The sequence below is a fragment of the Chionomys nivalis genome, chromosome 8 (assembly GCF_950005125.1).
Source record: "Chionomys nivalis chromosome 8, mChiNiv1.1, whole genome shotgun sequence".
Classification (NCBI taxonomy): Eukaryota; Metazoa; Chordata; class Mammalia; order Rodentia; family Cricetidae; genus Chionomys; species Chionomys nivalis.
In genome coordinates, this window is record NC_080093.1 from 74,009,802 (window position 1) to 74,037,612 (window position 27,811).

General features: G+C 45.9%; 1 protein-coding gene across 1 annotated transcript in view; it reads right to left on the reverse strand.

Moving 5' to 3' along the window:
• Positions 1-21,193: 21,193 nt before the first annotated feature.
• Positions 21,194-27,811, reverse strand: part of Cacng3 (calcium voltage-gated channel auxiliary subunit gamma 3) — a 98,037-nt gene continuing 91,419 nt past the window's right edge. Inside the window, exon 4 of the mRNA XM_057778838.1 lies at positions 21,194-22,271. Within this exon, the coding sequence (XP_057634821.1) occupies positions 21,760-22,271 (512 nt within the window). The 3' untranslated portion in view covers positions 21,194-21,759. The remainder of the gene's footprint in view (positions 22,272-27,811) is intronic.

The window sequence follows — 27,811 nt, forward strand, 5'->3', positions numbered from 1 at the left end:
ACTCTGGAGTGTGTGGTCTAAGGGGAACAAAACAGACAGTGGGAAACACAGCTCTCATGGAAGCGTGTTTGTGTTGGCTAAATGTGGCTGGTGGGGTGGCATCCTGCAGCTGTAAGGGTGTTGTCTTTAGAAGAGTCTGCATGCCAACCGGGGCAAACTGGACACACCTTCCCCAGGTGCATAGGAAGGAGATGGAGAGCCCCTTCTCATCACCGCTCCCATGACCCTCAAGAGCAGAGCATGCTGGTGTGCTTGAGCAGCCTGGGGAGGTTGAGCTAGGAGGGTCACATGAGACCAGCAGGAGTCATGAGATGGGAGCCAGTCTGGGCCACAGAGCGAGAGGACTCTCTTTCCTTTACTGTCCCCTCATTCTCAATCGGTCCCTAGGTTTTTAAAAATCGAGGGCTGGAGATGCAGCTCAGTGATATTTAAGAAGGCTCAAGGATGAGCTATGGCTATTGGAGGAGAGCTTGGCTCGCATGCCAGAAGCCTTGGGTTCCATTCCCGGCATGTCATAAACTGGATGTGGTGGCAAACACCTGCAATGCTGGCATTGGTCACTGCACAGTCCTCTTAAAGGTAGATGAAACACACGGGCTGGATACTTGACAGGATCATAGGCTAAGTCGTAAGTGACCTCAAGGTGTGTCATTAACCCAGCTGCAAGGCCTAGCTACAGTTCCAGTCGCTTTGAGTATACAAGATATTTTTATAAAATCCTGTCGCCACAGCTAATGTCCTACAAAAGGGAACCATGCATCCTGTGAGCGCCACCCATTAGCCAGGGCAGCTGGGATGCAGTCCATTTCGTGACTAAGGCAATCGCTCATGTATCTCAGTGATGATGGGGATTTGATGTTTTCAGTTGGTTTGGGTTAGATGCAAAGCACCAGTGGACATTTGATATGTATCTTTTGGGTGTGCTTGTTTTTCTTAGGCACGTAGAAAGGGAATCATTGGGCAGATGTGGGCTTAGTGTTTGTAGATCAGGCATAGATTACTTTTGGTGTTTATTCGAACACCTAATGGATTTATTATTATTGTGTATGGCAGGGCACATACCACAGTGCACATGTGGATGGCAGAGGATAATCTCATCTGAACATCTGGGATTTTATGGGTGAAGGAACAAAAGGGGGCATGCAGAGAACATGCATTTTCAGCCTCGGTCAAACTGAAGTCTGGTTTGATCTCTCTCAGGTCTGGCTTGAAGAGCTTCTGCAATTCCCAGTTCACTCTTCCCAGAACTGGAGACAAGCTGGCGAGGTGGCATTCAGACAGACAACAGGGCAGAGGAGCAAAAATAGCTAGCTGGGGCCTTGGGGAGGTGGCTTAGTCAGTAAAGTATTTCCCATAAAAGCATGAGGATCTTAGTTTGGATCCCCGAACCTGTGTCATAAGGAAAGATCAGACCCCAGCACTGGGGAGACAGAGATGGGTGATCTCTGATGCTCATTGGCCAGCCAGTGTAGCTGAATCAGTGAGCTCCAGGTTCAGCGAGAGACCCTATTATAAGCCAGAAAGTGAAAGGTCATGAATACATGTTCAAGAGTGACGCTGAGACAGATTTGGGGTGGGGTGGGGTGTAAAAGCTGAGTAGAATAGAGCTATTGATACCATGGACAGACAGACAGAGAGAGAGAAGAATGGGATGCATCTAGCACTAGAGACAGACAGTATGGTGATGGTTAGGAGAAGACAGGATGTAAAGAGGAAATCAGGGTCCATGTAGCAAAAAATAGGAGTCTCTTTAATTAGTGGTTCTCAACCTGTGGGTCACGACCCATTGGAGCGTCAAATGTGTCTTTCACAGGGGTTGCCTAGCACATTAATTACAAAATGATTCATAACAATAGCAAAATTACAGTTATGAAGAAGCAGTAAAAATAATTTTATGGTGGGGGGGCAGTCACCACAACATGAGGAACTGTATTAAAGGTTCCCAACATCAGGAACATTGAGAACGATTTTCTTATATCTTTCTGGGGGTAGGACTGTTTCCATAGCACAAGCTTGCTGCTAGACTCTCTGATTCTCAGGCAGCAACAGGGCAGAGGGTGGGGACCAGAAAGTGGAGTCACTAATGTCCTCTTTGATGTAAACTCACTTCCCCAGGTGCGGTGGTTTGTGTAAGAATACCACCCCCCGCCAAAGGCTCATATATTTGAATACTTGGCTCCCAGTTGATGGAACTGTTCCGGAAGGATCAGGAGCCATGACCTTGTTGGAAGAGGTGTGTCCCCAGGGAAAGGAGAGCTTGCAGTTTCAAAAGAGTCATGTCCTTCCCACTGTGCCCACTCTACCTCCTGCTTGTGGATCAAGCTGTGAACTCACTTGGAGCTGCTGTTCCAACTGCGTATTTCTGTGCCTTGATCTGCCATCATAAACGAACCATATGGAACTTTATGTCCCACTTAAACTCTCTTTTATAAGTCACCTTGATCATGGTATTTTGCCACTGCAATAGAAAAGTAACCAAGACACCAGATGGGAGATCTGGGTACTTGTAAGTCTATCAGCTAGGAACTCACAGGCAGTGCCTCAGTGGAGTGCCTGCGGGGATCTATAAGAGGTTAAGGGTTGCTGCAGATGCCTGAGCAGCATCTGGATTCTAACATTATATTCTTCCTAACTTTCTCCCTCCCCCTTTTATACAGAGAGAGTGGTATTGTATAGCCCTGGCTGACCTGAAACTCTTGTAGAACAGCCTGGCCTTGAGCTCACAGAAATCTGACTATCTCTGCCTCCCAAGTGCTGGGATTAAAAGTGTGCACCACCACACTGAGTCCCTAACATTACATTCTTACAGAAAGTAAGTGAGGAAGATAACGCCATGTAGACTTTTGACCTCCACATGGCATGTACATACATATGCTTCCACATCTGCACATACCTGTACATTCATAAAGATGTGTAAACATAGCTCACACACACATACACACACAGAGTGAGTTAGGGCAGTAACTGGATTTAGCGTGGTGACTATTATATGCTGGTGGTTAATAATCTTTTGACTGCGGTGTCCCCACAAATCTTGAACATATCTTAGTTACTCTTTAGTGTCTTCAGCCTTGAAAGGGAACAAGAGAGGTTATATAGAGTCACTCAGCTGTGCATTGCTGGTTTTTAGGTGAACACTTAACGTGGTTTACATGTCCAGCTAGGTGCAGAGTGAAGCAAGAATGTGACTTAACATTTAAGGTGGCAAAGAGGGCAGAAGGCAGAGTCAGAGATGTCAAGCTTTTATGCTGCTTTTAGTTGCCCTCCAGATGTCCTCAGGTCTTGGTCCTTGCTATATACAGAAAGAGGAATCCTTTCCATTGGAGGGAAAGCAGGGGGCAGGCTTCTGTAAGAGGAACTTTCCAGTGTGGGACCTTTATCCAGCAAAGCTCTGAAGGGGAGGCCCGCAGCATAGGAACTGGGCATGGATTCCGTTTAGATGCTAAATGATCTTTGCGGAAATAGGAGTTACTTCTGCCCAGTCTTATGACAGGACTATGAAGAATATGAAAGTGTTAACATTCAGAACCCAATGCTGTCCAGGTCTAATATTAGTCATGAGGGAGTTTAATATTCCAACAGATCTGGAAGGAACTTGCTGTGTTAAACCCCTGCCTTTGTGTTCAAAGCAGACATTATCTTCTCAAGGTGGAATGGCCCTCCATTTGCATAATGGCTTTCCTTTGGTTCCCCCTGATGTCCCAATTAATTGCCTTAGAATACCCGACCTCTGTGATTTAGTCTATCTCTCTCACCAATACTGATTTATGATCCGCTTCCCCCTTGATATGTAAAATGTAGAAAAATTCAGACACTTCAAAGGCTTCACAGGACTCCCCCAGGTCTGGATACCAACTGTGGGGTGCCAGAGAGTGAATGAGCAGGGGTATGGGAGGGGTGCAAGCTCCTTGCTTAATCAAAATGTCTCCTTATGTTATGAGGAGGGGGTGGTTTGAAAGGAAAGGTTGTACGATGGGGGTGTTAAAATTCCTCATGGGAGTTCTCTTTCTTGAGATTTGGGGTGGAGACTGCCTAGGTAGAGACAAAAATGGCTAAAAATAAAGGCAAAATCTCCACACTTAAACTGTCAGCTTGGAATCATTTGGAGCTTGACTTTAGAGACCCAAGATGTCTTACACAGAATATCTGGAGCCTGACCTCTAGTGGCCCATGGCACCTTATACCAATGGCTCAAGACAAACAGTTAGTCTGTAAAATTTACTATTAAACAAAAAAAAAAAAAAGAGAGGTCTGTCTGTCCCCTTAGTATACACTAGCACAGGACTCGTGCAATTAAACCGAGTAACTCCCTCCTCAACTGCTACAAAAATAAAAAACCAGACTTCCTGCGCCATTTTACACAATAAAATGGAGACTTTGTGCTTAATAACACTATGCTTCTGTGACTCAGTGGTTCTCTCTTCTTCAAATTTCCCCGGAAGCCTTAAGGGAAAAGATTCTGCGCGGCTAGTGGGTAGGATTAGGCTTTGAGACTCTAACATGTTCTTATCTATTTAGTGTGGTGAGGCAATGATACGTAAGGCCCCTCACAAGTTTGTCTTGTTTAAGCCTCATGTATTCAGGTTGTCCTTGTTCGAAGATATGTGTGGAAGGTCGACGGGTCCCAACAGACTAGGTAAGGCCACCTGATCCTAAAAACCAAGGGGAAAGAGGGATGGTGAAACAGGCAAAGGGTTTGTTCTAGAGGACCACACGGAGGACAGGGGCACCAACAGCCTCAGCTCTTTGGAGTCTTGACAGCTTCAGCGCTACACAGGGAAGCGACATACGCAGGAGAGATAGCAAGAAGCTTGCACAGTTCTGCATTAGTGAGCTCGTGGTCAGGCTGACCAAACTTGACTAGATAGCTAGCTAGCTTAGGTTTTCTTCCATTAGACTCTGCTGGCTCCAGAGAAGGTTTCACTGCTAGAGAAGGCAGGTAGGCTCTCATTAAGAGATGCTGTTATCCTCCTATGGGATAACTTCTATTGCTCTCATAGGATGGCTTCTCTCTCCTTTGGAGGTGAGGGTAGCTTCCATCCTATCATGACTAATCTGCTAGATTCGTGACTCCATAAACCCTGAAAATCCCTGGGTTACACTCGACATCTGCTTTAAAGGGAGCAGAGCAACTCTATTTAGGGCCAACAAACCTTGTGTTGCCAGTCTTTAACTGACACCCTTTAAATGAGTAACACATCTGGATTCATAAAGAGCGACTCAGAGTTTAGGGCAGCAAAGAAGGCAGCTGCTGGACCAAGAGTCAGTGCCTAGCCTAAACAAGACTGGGTCCATCTCATGCTGCTGAGCTGGATTCTACTGGTATTTCTGTTCTGTAATATACAGGAATAAAGTCCCCCTACCTTCTTATATTCAACACCTACCCCCTCAAATTAGTTGATAAAAGGCAGATGAACAGAAAAGAGGGCAGCATGCAGTTTTTACTTGCTGTTAGTATTTTTTTTTTTTTTTTTTGGTTTTTCGAGATAGGGTTTCTCTGTAGCTTTGGTGTCCGTCCTGGAACTAGCTCTGTAGACCAGGCTGGCCTCGAACTCCCAGAGATCTGCCTGCCTCTGCCTCCCGAGTGCTGGGATTAAAGGCGTGCGCCACCACCGCCCGGCCTGCTGTTAGTATTTTAATTTTATACCTACATACCAGGGTCTCATAGAAGAGGATATAGAAACGCAAAGACATAGGCCTGAGAGTTTATACTATTTTATAAATACAATTGTGGAGAGCCGATGAGACAGAGGAAAGAGGTTGGACTTCTCAGAGGTGAATTGTGGGAAGGTAAATACATAGATGGTGCCTAATGAAGGGTAAGTGTTGTTTCAGTGAAGCTTGTGTGTGCAGGTTCAAGTTGGTGACATCTCCAGACATCCTGGGACAGGAGAAATGGGGAGGTACACCCAGGGATTTATGCAGAAAGGAAGAGAGCAGAAAACCCTTCCTATCTCTGCTGTGTCTCAGTTGTCTTCAGCCCAAAGTAATCAACATGCCAACGCAGTGTATTTGGGGCAGCCTCTGATCCTGTTCGGCATGGGAGTAGATCAAGGTACAGAAAGCCACTGTAGTCATGGATAAGGGATTTGATGGATCTGTTCTTAAAGTTAGAACGATAGGGCTATGGCAGCAGGGGCTGAGCTTGTTGTAATAAGGCAGTTGTGGTTGTATAGTTAAAGGTTCTACACCCTCAGGATAAGCAGCTGCTGTGACATGGAGGTGAGATGGAGCTGAAGGGAGGAAGATGCAGAGGAGAGGACTGGAGGCAAATCAGCAAACTTTTATCAGGGGACCTGGGGGTTGAGAGCAGAGGGGTAAATAAGATTTATGACTGCAGGGGCAGGAAAGAAGGGAAAAGGCTGCAGAACAGTAAAGCCATGGAAGGATGTGTTGCAAAGAACTGGTTTATATGGTCGTGGGGGCTGGCAGGGTAAGTCTGAAATCTACGGGGCAAGTTACTAGGAAGAGTAGCAGGTAAGCTTGACGGAATCAGTGTTTCTGCTCACAGGTGGAATCTATTTTCTCAGAGATGCCTCAGTTCAGCTTTCGAAGCTCTTCAACTGACTGCAGCAGGTCATTGAGCATAATCCCTTATATTTAAAGCCAACGTTAGAATTAGTCATACCTGTGACATTCCTTCACAGCAACATCTAGATAAGAGTTTGTGTGACTCATTTGGTCCTATAGGTCAGCCAAGTTGTGATGGTTCTTCTTGGCTGACAATTTGATGGAATGTAGATCACTATGGAAACAGACCTCTGAGTACGTCTCTGGGGGAATTTCTAGAGGATATTAATTGAGGTGGGAAGATCAGGCAACATCATTCCAAGGGCAGGGCTTTCTAAAGAAGCAAGAAGGCAAACTAATAGCAGCATTCATCTCTCGGCTTCCTAATATGTATAAGGTGACCGAAATCCTCACGCCCCTGCCACCATGCCTTGACTCACCTTGATGAACTGGCCAAGATGCTCTAACTGAATCAAAGTGAGCCCTTCTTTCTTAGGTTGTTTTTTGTCATAGCCATGAGTCGAGTAAATAACACATTCGTTGAAACAAAAAAATCGACCCCTACTGTGCTCAGAACATACTTACTGAGGAATTAATGTGTGCTGTTTGGAGAACTTGTGTTCATTGATTCTTGTACTCTTTCCCACAGACACAAGAGGAAGTCAGCATTGCGCCTTGGGTCGGGGAACAGTGCTGTCTTCTCATTAGTATTTCATCTCTTCCCCTTCCCAGGCCTGCAGTGGGTGGGTTTCATGTTGCTTTAGACTTCTCATTCGGTATGGTCCTGTGATTTGTTTTGCTCAAGAATCACGGGTAGAAACAGGCCAGAGCCTATCATCTTGCTGAGCTACGTGCCGATGGTAGCTTCTCTCAGCTGTGGCCTCCTGGAATGGGCCACCAGAGCACAGCCCAGCTGCTCTTGTTGGGTGTGCGGTATGTGTTGTTGGCTGGTGATCTTAGAAGGTTGTTATGGCTGGGGTTGGAAATGACCTTCGTGGGCTTACTTGTTGAAGGTGTGGTCCCCAGCGAAGCAGTATTCAGTGGTGGGGGCCTTTAGATGGACCTTAACATCTTCGGTGGGTTGACCTGATGGAATCCTAGCTTGATGGGTTTTGGGGAGGAACGGGGTGGGGGGGAATGTTAGGGGGTGGAGCCTCGAGAGGAAGTGGTCACTGCGGATGTGGCTTTGTGTCCCAGCCCCACTGCTGCCTCTTGACCATTGTGAGGTGAGCAGATTTGCTCTCCCAATCATGGTCTGTTTTATCCACACCCGGGGACAGTGGAGCCAGGTGACCGTGGACTGAAGGTCCAGAAACTGAGCCAAGAGAAACACCCCCCCTCTATGTTGACCCCCCCAGGTATTTTGTTACTGTGATGGAAAGCTAATGCAGGTGTTGTTTATTCCTGCCAAACAACACGTCATAGCCTGATCATCCCATTTTATGGGTGAGGAAACTGAGTCAGAGAGAAGTTAAGTAAACTAAGTCACATTACCAACCAGTGTTAGGTCCAGGACTCAAACTTGACCTGTTTGTTAGCTTTCTGTTCCGAGCGAGCGTTATAATTACTCAGGTTGCTTAGAAAAAGTCTTTCCTAAGGATTTGTTCTTTTGATTCCCGGCTGTTCATCTGGGAGTGACTTCTGCCTCCTCCAAGAGACATTTGACAATGGCCGGAGAGATTTTTGGCTGTCAGAAGCTGGTAGGCAGGGGAGAGGAAGCCAGTGGCGGTGTGTCACATCTACCTTGCGCAGGGCTGCTCTCAGAGGGCGGCCCCGAGTGTCAACAGTGCTGTTACTGGAAAGCCAGGATGGACTTCCACACGAAAGTCCCTCCTTGTTACCTGCTGCTGCCCTCACTACCGTCACCCTGTCTTCCTCTCCTCCCTTTTCCTACCTCCTTCTCCATCTTCCTTCTCTCCTCCCTCTCCTCTTCCTTCATTCCACCTCCTTCTACCCTCTCCTCCTTTCTTTATCCTCCTCTTACTCTCTCCCTCTCTCCTCTCCCCCTCCCCTCCTCTTCTTCTCCCACTCTTCCTTCTCCTCTTTCCTCCTGCTATTCCTGGTGCTTAGCTTGCTGCCTCTTTTTTTTTTCTTTCTTTCTTTTTTTTTTCAAACTGGGGACCTCAGGCCATGGAAAGGTGCTGTCTACACTTAGTGTGGATTTTCTTCCACACTAAGTTAACCCAATCTACAAACTCCCTCACAGATTACCACAAACAAGCCTTCATACACAGCCTTCGCCTACTTGCAACCAGTCCCACGGTCTGTGCTGGTGAAAGTTAGTTACTTAATGAATTGATAACAGTTGGGGTGTCGGCGCCGCGAATGGTCTTAGCTGACATTTGCCTAGCGGATCCGGAGGTGTGAGTGGTGATGGCTCCACATTTGCTGGTGATACTTAACTGTACCCAGGTAGTGAAATGCCAGGCTACTGCTGCTGAGCCATGGGGAGATCTCAGCAGGCTGCGTGAGTGGGCAGAGGAGTTGCCAAGGATGAGCTTCAGTGTGGGCAAGTGCAAGGTGCCGCACTTGGCAAAAAATAATCCTGGCTATACTTAGAGATAAGAATGAGAGGGGAAAATTATGAATCAAAACTGAAGGAACTTCAGTGAGTGATCCGACCTGACCTGACTGTGAGACTCACCCGCATGCTGGCAAGCTCTACAGGTACCCTGACTCCTGGCTCAGGGGTGCTCTCCCAGAAGTCTGGTTTTGGCTTTTTCAGATCCATTTTTAATTCTCTGCAAGAAAACTGAGCCGGGTTTCCTAGATTCCCAAAGTTTTTGAGATAAGCCAAAAAACCTTGTTTGTTGCTACTGTTGATTTTGCTTAAGTTCCCATTTCCTTCTTTTTGATAACTTTTATTTTTGGTATACATTCTATCTACAGAAAAAGAGGTATGAGAACAGTTAGAGCTTCCCTATACCCTGGGCCCAGATTCATCATCCATTAACATTTGTCCCTGTTACTTTCTCTTTTCTATTTGCTAAGTGAACAGGCTGAATAAGAATGTATAGAATTTGGCCAGGTATCCATTGGTCATTTCTGAAGTCCAGCCCCACTCTGAAGTCAATCAAAATTGCTGGGGTGATGGGGGATGGGGGTAAAGCCTTTGCTGCACACATATAAGGATCTGCGTCCAGTCACTGGCACTCACATAAAAAGCTGGGCATGCATTTGTAATCTCAGCGCTGGGGAGGCAGGGACAGGTGGATCCCTGGGGCTTGCTGGCTGGCCAGCCTAGCACACTTAGTGATTTACAGATCAGTGTGACATACTATCTTCGTAGACAAAGTGGCCAGTGCGTAAGAAACGGCACTTGATGTTGATTTCCAGCTTCCATATGCACACACACCCCTGTGCATACACATATGTACCCCCTCCCCCACACACACACATATGGGCACGTCTCTCACACAAAAGAATCACTGGGGTGGAGATGGACTTTTGCATTTTTGAAAGACGTATTTATTTTTATTTTATGTGTATGAGTGTTTGTCTGCATATGTGCCCTGCATGTATATTTGGTGCTCATGGAAGCCAGAAGAGGGCGTTGCATCCCCTGGAACAGCAGTTACAGACCATTGTGAGCTGCCATGTGAGTGCTGGAAACTGGACCTGGGTCCTTCTAACAACATAGCCATCTGTCCAGCCCAGGACATTTGTATCTGAAAGGAATTTCCTCCTGGTGATACTGTAGTATACTCAAGTGTAGCGGAGGCCGAGAATTAGTGGCCTTGGCTCCTCGGAGTAGGTCACTCCACCAATGACTGACTGGCTTACAGGTGGAAACTTGACCCCCCTCCCCTTTGCCCAGTAAGAACAAAAAAGAAGCAGAAGGTCTCAAAGGGTAATAATTCTGGGCAAACTTTCTCCAATTATAAAGACACTCAGGGGAAGAGGCAAGTCTTCCTTGCTGGGCATTGGCATTATGGGATATCACAGCTGCCTGATAAATAGGGGATGGAACTCTGGCCTGGGGATGTGACTTAGTTACTTTCCCCATTGCTGTGACATGACACCTAACCAAGACAACGCAAGGAAGAGAGGGTTGAGCTTGCCTCCCAGCCAAAGGGACAGTCTGTGGTGGAGGCAAGGGCGTGGCATTAGGAGGGCATGGTCACAGGGCATCCCCTTCAGGAAGCAGAGAGGGCCCAGGCCACTTCTTTTTATCCAGTCCAGGCTTACTGGAACGGTGTTGCCCAGGTTTAGGTGGGTATTTCCCATCCTCAGATGTTCTTACAGACATGCTCAGGGATTTTTCTCTTAGCTGTTCCAAAATCCTATCAAGTTGGCAATCAATATTTTAATTACCATAGAATGAAAATGTAGAAAAATGGAAAGATTCTGCCCTTGAACTTATTGTGCTGGATTAACTAGCCTTGTGGCTCTTCACCTAGCTATTGTTCTCAGGAAGGGTATATTTTTCTTGTTTCAGTTGTCTAGCAGAGATGACCAGTCACCTCCCAAGGACATGTGCATGCATTAAGTGATGTAGTCACTGCCCAGAAGCAGCTCTTCGCCTGTGGATAGCATTTCAGACTCCTTTCCTCTGGACTCGACATAGAACCACACGGCTGGTTCTCACCACTGGACAAGACATGAAGCATGCGTGTTCCAGGCCAAGGTGGGAGCTCAAGATCTTTTGGCTTCTCACCACCTTTCTTCTTTTTCCTTCCCAGTTTCTGGGTGGTGCTTACTGGTATGATTCTAGAGCTCAGGAGATCAGAACTACAAGACAGGTCAGTGTGGATCCCGAGTCACTGCCTGGAATAGAGCCACTCAAGGGGAGCACTTGCTCAGAAACATTTGTTCTGGTCTTTGTGGAGCCAAGAAATGAAGGTCTGTTATGATTTTGGGGTTGACTTGCAATAAGGTAATCTAAGTCTCCCTAACAATGTAAACTGACAGAGCAGGAGTTAGGTGCTGGCACCGCCAGAAGCCTTTCACCTCAAGCATAGGAAGCAGGAAATGATCCATTGGTCCAGATCACTGTCATTTTATACCTTTAATTTAATTGATATTTTTGGAGACAGGCTCTTCCTATGTAGCCAGGGTTGACCTTGAATGTGTGGTGATCCCCCTGCATCAGCCTCCAGCGTACTGGGATTATAGATGTACACCATCATGCCCAGCCAGACTGATTTGCAGGACTGGGGATATAGCTTAGTGTAGACCACTTGCCAAGAACATGTCAGGCCACAGTTTTAATCCTTAGCGCTGCTTCCTTGAATTCCTTTTTTATTTTCAATAAAGTAATTGATATGCAATGACTATTTCTCAGGAGTTGCTTGCTTTAGCTTGGTGGCCTGGCCTCTTCATTGTCATTGTGACAACTTTGATTTTATAGTTTACCAAACCGTTAGACCCGAACACTTGGATTCCAATTCCTAGATCTCTCTCTGTCTTAGCCCTCTGTGGACTGAGCTGACTTTGAGGCTGTATTCTTCTGACTAGATGCCACCCTGGCCTGGCTTCCTGATGTCTCTAAGAGGGACTTAGCTGCCTTACTATTATTGGGTGTTCCTCAAGTTCTAGAAGCTTCTGGAGATGTCAATCCTGCTCAGCGTTCATTCATTTGTGAGAAACAGAGACTCAGGCTTTCTCAAGGAGCAGGGGGACTGTGAAGGAGTGCAGAAAAATGCCCAGGGGTCTAAGAACAGGATATAGTTAGTCTTTGAGGAGGTAAGGCAGCAAAGTGTTAACAACCAAGCCATGGTGCTGGCTCTGATTTCCCCTGCAGAACTAGTAATGCACTCTTCTCCCTTCCTCCTGCCCTCCCTTACTTCCTCCCCTCCTGTCCCTTCCCCTTCCTCCTCTCGGTGTTTGAGTCCCATCCAACATTAGGCATGGAGGACAGAGTAGGAAACAAGATAGCCGAAGATTCTGATCATACAGGAAACTTGTAAAAAAAAAAATAAGTGAATAAAACACGCATTACAACATATACAACAATCAGAGCCATCAAGAACAGTGTAGGTTATAGTAAAGAATCATGGGCCATCTAACTTAAGGAGCTTGGTGAAGAATTCTCTCTGAGGAAGTGAACAGTGAGCTTAGACAGAGGCCAGGCATTAGAGAGAGGGACATTTCAAGTTGAGGAAGCAACAGCTGCAAAGGCAAGAAATGCATTCAGCTTGAACAAGAACTAAAATCGGGAAATGACAGACTGGGGTGCAGGTTGCAATAGGCACATTGCATGGAATATAGGTGAGCGGGTTGGCAGACTTTTGGAATGCGAGATCCTTCAGCTTAGAGGAGAATGTGGCTTTGATTTAAGCACAATTGAAACTTTATAGGTTGTTGTATGCTGTTCATATGAACTGTCTCCTGCACAGTCTCACGTCCTTAAGGATTATTTCCCAACTGGTGGTCTAATAATTGAGAGCTAATTGGATCCTAAGGAGTCTATCCTCATGATTAGTTCCTTGGTGAATTCACAATACACCGGCACACTGGGAGGTGGTGGGGTGTAGGAGGAGAGGCCTGGCTGGAGGAAGCAGATCAGCAGGGGACATGGCCTGCAAAGATGGACTCTGTCTCCACCCCCTCCTAAGTCTCCTCCTTGCTTCCTGGATGCCTGAACTGGACAGCTCTGCTCCTCCGAGTTCCCATAATCAGGACATTCTACCCTGCCTTAGACCTGAAGCAGTGGGGCAGCCAGGCCACTGCAGACAGAAGCCCAGAGACACCTTCCCTTCCTTCCATTGCTGTCTCAGGCATTCTGTCAAGGGGACGAAAGGCTGATTAACATAGCTGTTCTCTTCACAGGGGAGTTCTTAATCATTTTAGCTTTGCCCTTGGCCCATGGTTAATGCTCTCCCCTTAGCTGCCCTCAAATCCTTTCTGTTCTGTTCCCTATAGCCAATTAACAGTTGCCTGGGGGTGTTTAGTTAACCTATTTTCCCAGCATAGATCATTTCCTTCATCCAGCTTATCTTTTATAGTGCAGCCACAAATTCCAGGCCACTGGTCACCTGCTGAATGACTTCTCAGGTCTTTGGCCAGGCACAGTCCTCTGAGCCATCAGCTGTGGCTAGGAGCAGAGGCATGTTCAGAACACAGTGATGCCCACTTGCTGTGATCAGCAGTCTATGAGCTAAGCGTGAAGGAGATGGGCTCAAGAGACGATTGAGGAAAACAATATTTCCCTGAGGACATCTCTTACCAAACTTCTAAATTGAAAATACCTTGGATTAAAAATGTGTGTGTGTGTATGTGTGTGTGTGTGCTTACCAATGTATTTGCACATGTGAAGTCAATGTGAAGTCAACTTCAGGTATGCTCCTCTATCACTTTCTACCTTATATTTTTTAAAAGTAAAAAGAAGGGGCTGGAGAGATGGCTTAGAGGTTAAGAACACAGGCTGCTCTCCCAGAGGTCCTAAGTTTGATTCCCAGCAAACACATGGTGGTTCACAATCATCTATAATGAGATCTGGTGCCCTCTTCTAGTGTTCAGGCATACACACAGATAGAATACTGCATATATAATAAATAAATCTCTAAAAAAGTAAAAAGTGTGTGTGTGTGTGTGTCTGTGCATGCATGCACATATGTGCATGTGTATGTTTATAATGAGAAGGGAAGCAGGGTGGAAGGTTTTGTATGGGCGATGCATGTCATGGCACATGTGTGGACGTCCGAGGACAGCCTGTAGGAGTTGGCTCTCTGTTTTTATCACGTGGGTCCTAGGGAACAAACTCAGGCCATCAGCCTTGGGAGCAAGCTCCACTACCCACGGAGCCAACTTGCTGGTCCTGTCTTCTTGAGTTTTTGAGACAAGATTTCCAATTGAACTTGGAGTTTGCTATTTTAGTTAGACTCGTTAGTAGTCACTAAGCCTGCCTGCCTCTGTCCCCATGGTACTGGAGTTAAAGACGTCTATCACTGTACCTGGCATTTATATGGGTGCTGGGAATCTTACAACGGATCATAAACTCTCAAATGACCTCTGATTAAATGAATCCTCTCAAGGCCTAAAGCCAAAGTCCTCACTATGCCTACGATCTCGCACCCTCCAGACTACCTACAAACTTCATCCTCTGGACCCAGCTTCCATTGCTGGCTTCACCTGATGCTGCTCTTCTTCCTCTTCTGTTCATCAGGCTTTCTGGATTTTATTTTATTTTTTATCCCCCGTAAGCCTCTGGTCTCAGGATGTTTGTATGTACCATATTCCTACCCCTTAGACACTTTTATTTGGATAACTAGCTTTTAGTGATATTTTGTTTGTGTTTCAACAAATAAAGCTTGCCTGAAGAACAAAGTGCAGCACTAAGCTACTAGAGCCAGAGAGTGGTGGCACACATCATTAATCCCAGGACTCAGGAGACAGAAGCAAAGGGATCTCTGCTAGTTCAAGGCCATCCTGGGCTATAGAAGATTGAAATCTGTCTAAAAGAGAAGCAGTTCACACAAAGGTGACCCTAGCACTTGGGATCCTATGCCTTTAATTCCAACACTAGGGATGTGGAGACAGGAAGGGATATGGCTGAGCAGAGAGAGGAGTATAAGACAGGAGGAGACAGGAGCTCAGTGCAGTCAGGTTTGGTGGAGGCAGATGTAGTCAGGAGATGCAGTCTGAGGACAGGATCATTCCTTCGGTCTGGGCATTGGTAGAGGTAAAACAACTCTCTAGTGACTGGCTGTAGCTTTGGTGCCTGTCTTGGAACTAGCTTTTGTAGACCAGGTTGGCCTCAAATTCACAGAGATCCACCTACTTCAGCCTCCCTAGTGTGGGATTTTAAAGGCATGTGCCACCACCACCCGGCTTGCTTCCCTGATCTTTAGGCAAGCTTTATTTGTTAAAACACAAACAAAATATCACTATACTAGCTTTTAGGTCTGATCATAGTATTAATTTCTTTTCTTGACCTCCCCCTTACTTGGGAGACCTCGTTTATATCCCTCTGCACTTTGGTATGTCGTCCTTTAATGGAGCAGGAAACCATTTTAAACAATGTAGGATTGCTATGCTCCCTGAACACCGCCTCCCTCACCAGACAGAGAATGCTGTAAGGAGGGAGGTCGTAACTATTGAGAACATGGCTGCCCTGAACAAGCTGGATCCAGGGATGATTGAGGAAAGCGATATTTCCCTGGAAACATCTCTGACCAGAGTTCTGAAAACAGATAATACGTGTTGGAGTTTCTGATGTATCTTGGATTAAAATGTGTGCGTGGCCGGTGGTAGTTGCTTGGTAAGTGCTGAATGGTAAAACAGCTCAGCAGATAAAGACATTTGCTGTTAAGATTACCTGAGTTCTGTCCCTGGAACCCACACAGTGGAAGGAGCAAATTGACTCCTGCAGATTGTTCCCTGCTTTCCACATACATGTCATGACACAGCCCACATTCCTTTTATGGAATAGGGAACCACTTAAAATGAATAAAAATAAATTAAATAATGACTAATGGCTGTATGAAGGAATGCAGGCCAAGAAGCAGAGACTATGTGTGTCGGGGCCCACTGTGGCAAAGACTGCACAGGAAGCATGGGCCTTGATCTTGGCTTGGAGGGAGAGGTTTGGGGACGGGGAAGTGAAAACATTGCAAATAGGTCTAAGATTTATTAATAAGGTAAAGAACTGGGAACCAGTGTGATGTAGCCAGGGTACCATGACGTAGTGGCCTGAGCAGAACTGGGGTGAGCAAATATGAAGAGGAGGACCCTAGTGGAAAAGTATATTCTTGAGAATAATATGAAATAGTAAAACATTACTTTTTGTTATTTCTTTTGAAACAGGATCTTGTTGGATAGCCGAAGATTGTCTCATACTCACAATCCCCTGCTTCCACCTACCCCTTGCTGAGAGTGGAAGTGTGTGCCATCACACTTGAAGAATGGCTTCTGTTTATATGGGTGATGCTCACACTTGAAGAATAGCTGTGTTTATATGGGTGGTGCTCACACTTGAAGAATGGCTGTGTTTATATGGGTGGTGCTCACACTTGAAGAATGGCTGTGTTTATATGAGTGGTGCTCACACTTGAAGAATTGCTTATGTTTATATGGGTGGTGTGATACTTCAATTTCTTTTCCAAATGACTTATGACTATGAACTCAGTCCCCCTACCAAACCCATTTGAGCGCTGTTTTTACTTTATTGATTGGTCAGTTGATTAATTGGTTGCATAGTGACTGGGGATTCAGCTCAGAACCTTGTGGGTTCAGGCACAGCTGCACAGTGTGGTGTTTAAATACCAGGACATGCAAGAGTCCCCTCTAGAAAGGGCAAAACATCTGTTCTCAAGGTAGGGGGAGAGGACTGCACACTAAGAAATGGACAAGAGCCAGGCGGTGGTGGAACACACCTTTAATCCCAGCACTCGGAGGCAGAGGCAGGAGGATCTCTGAGTTCGAGGCCAGCCAAGTCTACAAAGAGTTCCAGGACAGCCAGGACTACACAGAAAACTCCTGTCTTGAAAAATTAAAAAAACAAAGGACAAAAAGCCCAGGGTTCTGGTTTTGCTGGTGGGAGAAGAATGTTACTGGTCTAGAAACAACGAGTTGGGGAAAGGAGCCAGGCCTAGTTTACAGGAGATGGAGTAACCAGGAAAACCCTGTGATAGCTACTGACGACAGGCATGGGTCATCCTTCTACACTGCTATGTACTTTTAAGTTTCAGCTCTATCCAGTGGTTTAATAGTAACAGCCTCAAAGGTTCAGACTCATCTGGACAAAACAGGTGACGCTTGTAACATGGTGCTTATAATGGAAGGTGGAGGACTGGTGAAGGGAAGGTTGTGTGAGGTCATGTGTGTGTGTGTGTGTGTGTACATGTGTGGGGGTGTTCATGCACATGTGTGTGCATACATGTAGAAGCCAGAGAATAACCTCTGATGTTGTTTCTCAGGAGTCATCTACCTTGTCTCTTTGAGACAGGGTTTCTAATTGGCCTGGGGCTTGCCAGTTGGCTAGGCTGACTGGCTAGTGAACTCCGGGAATCCTCCTGTCTTCTGACCTTGTAGGTGAGGACCACTGCATGTGGAGTTTTAACTTGGGTTCTGGAGATTGAACTCTGGTGAACAGCAACCACTTTACTGGCTCAACCATCTCCTCAACCCCTCTCATGGGGATTTTGATGATAAGAGTTGACCAGGATCCCAACTACAACCCCAGGGAAGCTATTAGTCCGCACTTGATGCCGGTCAGCTGAGCAGACTTCAGGAAAGGTCTCCTGAGGCTCCTGGTGCCAAACCTCTGCAGGGAGAAGCCTGGATGGTTCAAAGGGACCCTCGAGGAGTAAGGTGCCTCCAGTGCTGGCTTTTGTATAATTGTTTTATGCTGATGCTCGGGGCCAGCCTTCAGCTTGTGAACCACTGACCCAGACTCCCCAGTCTTGACTAACTCCTGGTTCCTACAATGGCCTGAAGCAGCTGTCCCCTCCTCACAGTGTCTGTCACCTGATCCTGTCCTCCCAAGGATCTGGCTACAGCTGCATGTGGAGGGAGGGCTCGGCATCACATCACCAAGGGAGACCTGTTCCTCTTTCTCTTTCCGTTCCTGCTGATTAGGGCAAGGAAAAAGGCAGCTTCCTGAGCTAGCCTCTCCTTACCACTCCCAATACCTTGGTGATATGCTTTTGATGAAGGGCAGCTGCAGGGGCAGTAACAGTTAGAAGGCAGCATGACTATTTTATTTCTATCTGTTACCATTTGCTTATTTGAATTAATTCCACTTTCCTCTTTCTAGTAGATAAACTGTATAGAATTGTCTCCCAAAATATGCGTATGGAAAGAGAAACTGAGTCTATTTAGAGAAATAAAATTAGGCATGTAACTGTGGATGTGTTATGGGGATAGGGACCACATCTCATAAAACTAGTGCTCAGACGGCTGAGGTTTAGAAGATGCTGGCGGAGTAGGGGATTCTGCTTCATGTAGGAAGCAGAGGCTGGATACGGATGTGACTCTGCTTATTAGTGCCTAAGAAGCCTTACCATGCCCCGAGTTTCTATTTCCTCATATACTCAAAGGGAGAAAGTGATTTCTAGAACATGAGACGATTTTTGATGATGAAAAAGATAATTGGAGGTGCATGTCAGCTGCATACTGCATACAGCGGTTGCCAAACATTAAACAAAGCGAACTGGGCGTGGAAGTGTGAGAGCTTAGGACAATGACTCTGCCTCCTAGTGGGGCTGAATCTAGGTGAGTAAGTTCTGTAGAATTGTGGAGCCCTGGAGATGTGCCAAAAATACTCTATGATACCACTATTGGTAGAGGTGACATGCCTGTCATGTTTTAAAGAATTCAGTAGTCATTTAGCTGTGCCCTCACTGTCTTCCCTTAAAGTTCCCAGAGTCAGCATAAGGACACTCTTTCCTCCCTTCCTATGGAACCACTTCTGCTGGCTTTTATAATGCTTTCTATGGACAGTGTGGAATGGCATGGGCCCTTCAGATGCATACGTTGAAGCCTTGAATCCCATAGTGACGGTATATGATGAAGGTGAAACCTTGGGAGATCCTTGTATGCCCCACCCAGTCCATGATGACATTCGTAATTTATAAGAATAAAAGAGACATGTTTTACCCCTGCTGCATGAGGACACAACAAGAAGGTAGCTGCCTGCAAGCTAGGATGTAGGTTCTGGAGCCAAATATACAGGCACCTTGACCTTGGATGTCTCAGCCTCTAGAGCAGGGGTTCTCAGCCTTCCTAGAGCTGCGACCCTTTAATAGGTTCCTCATGTTGTGGTGACCCCCAGCCATAAAATTATTTTTGTTGCTACTTCATAACTGTAATTTTGCTACTGTTATGAATGATAATGCAAATATCTGATGTGGTCTGCAGGTTGGTCTTAGCCCCTGTGAAAAGGTCACTCCACCCCAAAGGAGTCATGATCCATAGGTTGAGAACCACTGATCTAGACCTATGAGAATAAGTGTCTGCTGTTTAAGTTGCCTAGGCAATGCGTTGTGTTATGACAGTATAAGCTGACCACTAATACAATTCTCACCCTATCTGGAATCCATTATAAAATAATATAAAAAAATCTATCTATCTATCTATCTATCTATCTATCTATCTATCTATCTATCTATCTATCTATCTATCTGATTCCTAGACTACTGTAGCCATGAGAGACCAGCTCTTAGGGCTATACCCAGGGTTTGAGGAGAAAGTCCACAGTGTAGTGAACTGACCTTAACATTTTTCTATCTGAGGGGTATGGAATAAATTCACATCTGTGCTGTCTGAGTCATGTTCTTTATTGTTCTGCCTACAGCATCAATTCCATTTAAACTCTAATGCCTACTAGTTTCTAGTTCCTTCTAAGTTCTAATTCTTTCGCTTGTTCTTCTCTATATTTTACAGGAGGCTTTTTGCAATAACAAAAAAAAATTATAGTGCTACCTTTGTAGATAACTACAGAAGGTCATAACACATTCCTTGAGTAAATGATAAGGGGTAAAGCCATTTACCAGGACAACACAAGGTTTCAGGGTTCCAGGTATAAGACTGTGACCAGAGGCTTGGGGCACAGAGCCCAGTGAGACAAACTGCAGGGAGATCTGCAGAGACTCAAGTCTCTATCAGCCTGACTTTAACAAGCAAAGAACTGGCATAGTCTCTTAGGTTGCTTTGTGTTAATAACATTGGTTAGACACCTGTGATTTTTGTCCATGTGCGTATCTGTAAAGGGTTTAACTTAGGATCTATTAATAGGAACATTCAGTCTAGTTGACCTTGCTCTGAGGTAAAAATGAGCTAATTGTGTGTAGTTTGTCTTAGACTGGGGAGAAACTGTTGTTTTCTATATTAGTCTGAGTTAAAGGAACAAAAGTAGGCTTTTTGGTGTCTTACAGTCCATATGAGACAATAGGTCTAGTTATGAAACACATCTTAGTATATTTTCTATATATAAAAATTATACAGCTTAATGAAATATCATGTTCCTGACCATCCATGGATATATGTGCCTGTAAGATTGAGATGTAATCATGAGATTACACACTACAGTGCAGGTACTGGGGAGACACCAGACCTGCTCTTGCCCATGTGACATTATAGACAGATGCAACAGTTTCCAGAGTCAGTGGTCTTGTAGGCCTTGCTTGAATGGGATTCTCCTCCATCAGAGAACTATTCCTTTGGTGGGTTGACTTCTGGACACTAGCTGTCACCTGCTGTATACTGCCACAGCCCCTGACACTAGACTGGGGATCTTGATGGCATCCTCAGCTAGAATACACAATTCTCAGCACCACATAACCTAGGGGTGGCAGCGCATGCCTGCCGTCTCATAATTTAGGAGGTGAAGGCAAGAGGATCAGGAAGTTCAAAGTCATCCTCAGTTATACAGCAAATTTGCCCAGCGTGGACGACAAATGATACATAAATACATGCATGCTTTCTTTATAATCACCAATGATTACATGTACAGATGTTATCTAAGCTTCACAATTCTGCTTCAGGTGAGGAGACTAGGTTTGAAGGTCAGAGTTAGATCTTCACGCTCTTCCGAAAAGCCTCTAGGGGATCAAGTGGCAGGAAAAATCTGTAGAGAAGATCTCACTGGCCTTGAGTGAAAGGGTGGCCATTACTGATGACTGGAGAGAGAACCAGAAAAGTGTGGTTTCTAAGAGAGACACCAGCCATGCCGGTGCTAGGAGAACAAATGTGTGTCGGAAAGAGCCAGAAAACAAACCAAGACAAAATACCCCCAGCTCCGTTGGTTACAAGGCAAGAACCTTTAATAACACAAGTGCTTATTACATTAACTGCTTCAGGGCACGGACGTCTTTGATTTCTGGTCATGTTTGTCTAACACTTAAAGGTGAATGCCTTTCTCAGGGCCACCTGTGTGGTGGGTTTCCCGAGAGCTTGTGTGGGTGGACAATGGGGACAGCTATGCATACAACTGATGGGGTTTTGGAAATCCCCCCCACTGCTATGACCGTACCTTTGACTTTTAGTAAAGTCCTTTCCCAAGGAGGGAAGAATGTTGTGGTCCTTCCATCAAAGAAGGAAAAAAGAAAAGAAAAAAAGAAAAGAAAATACCTGGCACAGATACACAGAGAGGGGTAACATTAAGGGACGAGCGAGAAAAGTTAGAGGCAGTGGATGGGTTAAGGTCTGGGCATGAGGGACCAGTGTGGGAGGGAGTCGAGTCCATTTGGTTTCGTTCTCAGTAAGAAGTGATACCATCACGAGGACCATGCCATGCAACCTTAGAGACATCTGTGTACACTTCCCCCAAGGCTGTGCTGGGCGGCGGGACAGAGGTCAGAGGTCAGCTCAGACAGGCGTAGTACGTCTGTTGGCTGGATTGTTATGCAACGACTCTTTGAACTCTTTGGGTGTGGAATTGTGGAACTGTAGAAAAGCATGGTCCCGGTCAGAGTTGAGGAGAGTCCCCATGGTAAGCTTAGAGGGGTCCCGGGAGAGGGTGAACATGGAGATGTCAGTGGAAGGCATGGTGTGGAAACCTTTGCTGATGGGAGACAGGTCTCGGGATCTAGGCTCAGTGGAGCGAGAACTTGACCGTCTTCGGAATCTATACCTGTAGGGTGGTAGGCGGGCAAATGTAGACTTCTTCAGGAGCTCCGAATGGGACCTGGCACGCAACTGCTGATGCTTCTCAATATAGATGTGCACAGCGACCACACCCACAATTTCCGCAATGATGAATGAGAAGGCTCCAAAATAAAAGGACCAGCCGTAGGAGTAGCCCTTTTTAGAGTCCCTTTGCCCAGGGTCTCCAGCATTGGCGGAGATATAAACTATGATGCCGATGATGTTGCTTAGCCCTGAGAGAAAGGGAAAAGAAAACATGCATTCTATGAAGCCTCAGAGGCAACAGCCATTTTTTAGTTTTCAAATAGGAACGTGTGGTTATAGCAAGAAGGGGAGGCAATGGCTTATGGCCAGGAGATCCCACAGCTGAGCTCTTCCTGCAAGGGTTGTCTGTTGGGAAATGACGGATTCTGATGCTCAATCCTGGGCTTGTCAGCCAGTTTAAAAAAGACATTGTCTACTCATAGCAAGCACCGTAGAATCCAGAATGTGCTTATTTCCCCCTTGAAATAACCCATTCCACTACCACTTAATCTTGACACTAACTCACAAGGATGGCAAAATTAACAAGCTACAGGTCCCTGACCTTGAATTTTTCACCAGTAGCTGGAGATACTGACATGTAAATGCAATTAGAGCATAATACAGAAAGGACCCTACCAGAGGTACGCAGGAGACAGCTTGGGAACAAAGGAGAGGAGAGAGACAAGTGCCTCGCTCTGAAGAGCAGGTGGCATTTGAGCAGGAGCCTGACAATGGACAGGAGAGGCGAAGCTGTGGACTATGAAGTGTGAGAGAAGGGACAGAGAATGACTCGCAAAGGCATAGCGCGGATTCTGGTGAGGCTGGTAGCGTCTGGAGCAGCAGGGAACCTGCTAGGGAGGAGGGCTTGTCAGATCTACGAAGCTGGAGATTTTGATGAGGGATTAGTGAACACACACACAGTGTGGAACTGGACTTGGGAGGGTGATGGTCCTCTGGAGGAAGAAAGATGGTCACTGAACAATTCTTTTTTTGGGGGTGGGGGAGGAGGTCAATACTGAAATGGAACTTAGAGCTTGGTATGTATGTACTTGGCAAGTATTCTACCACTGAGCTATACCCATGACCTCCAAGTCTTTTTTTTTTTTTTCCTGCAGAGATTACGATACACGTTAGGTCAGCTATTGTTGGCATACTAGGAATTAGGGAACAGAAAGACTCACTCTGCTGTCTTGATTATCAATGTGACTGGTTAAGAAGTGTCTAGAAGCTTGGCATGGTGGTGTATACCTCTAATTCCAGCACTAGGGTGACAGAGACAGGGAGAGCTCTGTGATTTTGAGACCAGTTTGGTCTGGATAGCAAGTTTCAGAATAGCCAGAGTCACATAGAGAGAGAGAGAGAGAGAGAGAGAGATACTGTCTCAAAACAAAATAAAATAACAAAAAGAACAAAAAAGTCCAGAAGTAGCAGAGACAGTGCATGCTAAGCTAGAGCACTTATCTAGCGTATATGAAGGCTTAGTTCAATCCCCACATTGTAAAAATCATGTCTAAGACTAGCGAAGGATGTGGCTGGGCTCATGTGGTCTGTACTAACAGAACGTGTAGTGATGAGGCAAGCAGGCCTGCTTTTCATCCTGCCCAGCTCCCGCACAGCTAGCTTTACACCTGAAATAACAACATACAAATTGTATTCATTTAAACACTGCCTGGCCCATTAGTTTCAGCCTCTTATTGGTTAATTTTCACATCTTGCCTTAACCCATATTTAGTAATCTGTGTAGAACCAGTCTTATCAGGAAAGATTCAGCATGTCTGACCTGGTGGCTGGCTCCATGGCATCTGACCCAGAGAGGAGAGGCATGGCGATTGCCTCACTTCCCTTCTTCCCAGAATTCTGTTCTGTCTACTCCACCCACCTATGTTCTGACCTATCAGGCCAAGCAGTTTCTTTATTAATTAACCAATGAAAGCAACACCTACATCAAGAATGATCTCCCTGAATTATTTTATTTTATTTTTCGAGACAGGGTTTCTCTGTGTAGCTTTGGAGCCTGTCCTGGAACTAGCTCTTGCAGACCAGGCTGGCCTCGAACTCACAGAGATCCGCCTGCCTCTGCCTCCTGAGTGCTGGGATTAAATGCATTAAAGGCATGTGCCACCACTGCCAGACCAATCTCCCTGAATTTTAATGATGCCCTCTACTAAGCTGGGGGCGGAGGACCCATATTTGTATGACATGCTTTGTATGTCAGAGCAGACATACAAACTCTACCCTGTGTGAGTGCATCTGTTGCTGTTGCCACCGTCCCTGGACAGCAGACTTCAGCTTCTTTGGTCTTTCAACAATGATGACTCAATACCAGATCTTTCCAGGGAGCTGCTGGACCTTCAGTGTGCTGAAGGGAAGGGAAGGAGGGGCTTCTAGCTCCTTGGGCTGAGAACTCAGGGGTTGTTTGTTTTTTTTAGCGTGCAACTTCCAACAGCCTGTACTGGATTGCTTACCTCTCTGATGTGTGAGCTAACCCAATACTGTTCCATGCCAGTTATGTTTCTCTAGAACCTCAGCTTAGAAATACACTTACTTCTCTCAAATGCCAACAGGCTACACTGGGAATAGCCAGCTGCCTACCCCTTAGGGAGAGGAATCGATTCCCTGGGCAATGGTGAGAAGGAGCAGCACTCGGGGCCCTGCTCACTTTCAGTTGCCTGACTCACTATACTGCTCCAAAGGGGAAATGTCTCTTTTTTGTCTTTTTACATGAGGACCCCATGTTTGCTGCCAGTGATGACCGAGGGAGCAGGGGCACCAACTGTCCTTTTGCCTTTAAATTGTTCCTCCCTATTGAGCACTATGTGGAGTCTGTCCCTCTTTGCAGGCCCCTGTACCAGATGGTGAATAACCTAATGAGTCCTCCCTCCACTCCTTGACTGCCATGTACTTCTCAAGGTATCCCCAAAGTTAAACAACTACAGGGTCATCGAAAGTTCTGTCTCGAGGCTGTAGAGATGGTTTGCTGCTCTTCCTAAGGACCTGAGTTCAGTTCTTAGCACTCATGTCTGGTGGCTAGGGGATCTTACCTCTTCTTCTGGCCTCTGCAGGTACCCAACCCACAACACACACAAATAAAAATAAAATAAGCCTTAAAATTTAAACTAAAGCTTTGCCTAGCAGAGCTGCTCTAGTGCCACCATTCTGATGGACTGGTGCACATGTGTACAGGATTACAAACATTTTGCATACGAATCTGGTCATAGTCCACCTAGGACTTGCCCCTAGCAGGGAAGGGTCAAGTTTTGTCTCTGCCCTATGTTTTCTCCTGGCTTTTTCCTGGCACAGGTTCTCTCAGGTAGGCAGCACGGTCTGATCTGGTACCTCTGATACGGGAGATGACAGATATAGCTGAGTCAGGCTGCAAGGACCACCCACCCCAGGATGAAAATTGGTTTCTCTTCTCCGAGTGTCAATTTGCCTGCATGGTTAGTGGAAGACACATGCTTTTATATTAAAATGAACATGGATATAAGGAGGAGAAGGCAGAGTCCACATGAATTTTTCAGCGAGATGGGAAACTGACTTCAAAGATGCTTCAGCTCACTGATGCCCTGAGTGCCCAGGGCCATGTTCCCTCTCTACCCTGTGACAGCAGGAAAATATGGGTGACAAAGTTTAGAAAGTCCTAGAAGAGAGGGCTTTGCAGAGGGGGAGGGAAGAGTAGGAAAGTTCACAGAGATGCTCAAATGTCAAACTAGTTTAAAGAGGCAGGACGCCAGGTGACTTGTCAGTCATTCACAGGGCATTCATTATGAGCAGGGCACTGGACGGAGTCTTTGGTGACTTGATCTATTTATTTTATGGTGCTGGTGATGGTACCCAGGGCTTGGAGCATGCTAGGCAAGCGCAGTAGTGCTTAGCTACATGGCCCTCGCTATGCAGACTCTTTCCTTCATTGGGTCAATGAATCACTGCCATATGTCTGCTTTGAGATAAGGATTCCCTCCCATAGACAGGGAAACAACATAGATTAGTAAGTTTCCATGTCAACACAAACCAGGAAATGATAAAATCAGAATTTGAACCCAAGATTCTTAGCCACAGTTGGGGGGGGGGGTGAGATTTCAGTAATGAGGTCAATAGCTTTTCCAATCAAAATGTAAGCTTCTTGAGAATAGGGATGAGATACTGGTTCATCGCTATTGCTCCAGCTTCTAGCCCAGAGCCTGACCCAAAGCAAGAACACAGGGTGTATTTGTTGCATTAATGAATGAATGGAGTTGATACACATATTACACATTACAGTTACTTTGTGTTGAGCCACATTGGGTGCCAGTCACGGTTCTAGGCTCAGTTATGTGTGCCAACTCATCTAATCCTTTAAACAGCCTCCAGAGGCAGAGTCATTATTATCCTGACTTTTAGATTGGGGAAACTGAGACACAGAGCAGTTTAGTGACTTGCCTGATTCTATCCGACTAGATTATTGAAGAGGGAAGCACTGGGCTTCATGCATTTGGACCTTATTATCAGGCCCCGGACACAGTAAGTGCTCAATAAAAAGTTATAATGAAACCATTAACCTTAGCACCATTAAGGACCTCGAGGAGCATGGTGCCTTCCAACACTATTATTTTATAGGTAGAAAATTTGAGGCTCTTGGGGCTCCAGGGGGAGACCAGTGGAGAGGTCTAATCTTAGGCAAGCATCCCCCAGGGCTCTCACTGTCCCCTGCATCTACCCTGTCATCCCTCACAGTATTCCCCTGAAAAGCTAGTAGCTGATGACACTCTTTCCTAACAATCCCCTGGGGGGACAAAATAATGATCTTATCTCATTTTTTTGGAAACTGTCACATCAACACAACATTGGTGCAGATTCTCCTGATTGGTCAGTGAGAGCCAGGACAGGGCTACCGGGGGGGGGGGGGGGGGGGAGGAACATTCCTCAAAGCCAGTTAAGCTGTTGGGTTTTCCCGTTAACATCTGTCACCACAGACCATGGTCAGAAGTCATAGCTACCTCCAGCTGCCCTTGTTTCCCTGGGGCAAGGACACGACTTTCTGCATGGTCTGCAGCTTCAATGGGTTCTTGGAGGGTTAGAGTGAGGTACTGTCTCTCTTACTCATTCTATAGAAGGAGAAAAAGATGGGGAAAGAGTCTGTGCAAGGTATGATAGGGAACCAGGATGCTGGGCAACCAGATGCTAGGCTGCATGCTTGGCATTAGTTGCTGCTTTTCCAACAGTAGAACATAACATCATGGCTTCCATGCCCAGTGCCCTTCTGCCAGCTCTGCAAAATGGGAACCATCACTGTTTGCCATGTTGGAGGTGAGGAAGCGAAGTTCCCAGATGTTATGATGGTTCCCAAGGCCACACAGGTGGAGCCAGAACTCAAATTTCAAAGCATCACTTATCTACAGCCATCTTCGGTCTGGAAATAGTGCAAGGAAATTCCAGAAAGGAGTCGTTTATATTAAAATTAAATAACCTTGTTACAATTTATTATGATTCCTGTATTTTATTATTAAGTTCTTACTATACCTGAGTGTATAAATTACACTTTCATAAGTGTGTTTTTACAGAGTAAGTATAATGTTATAGGATTTGGTGCTACTCTTTGGTTTCAGCATTCGCTAGGGTTCTTGGAGAGCATCCCTTGTGTGTAAGAGAGGACCATTCTACAGTAAAGTTTGAAGGTCACCACCAAAGCCATCTTTCCCCACTCCTGCCAGGGTGGTTAATAATTGTCAATGTGACAGTTTCGAGAATCATCTCAGAAGCACACCTGAGC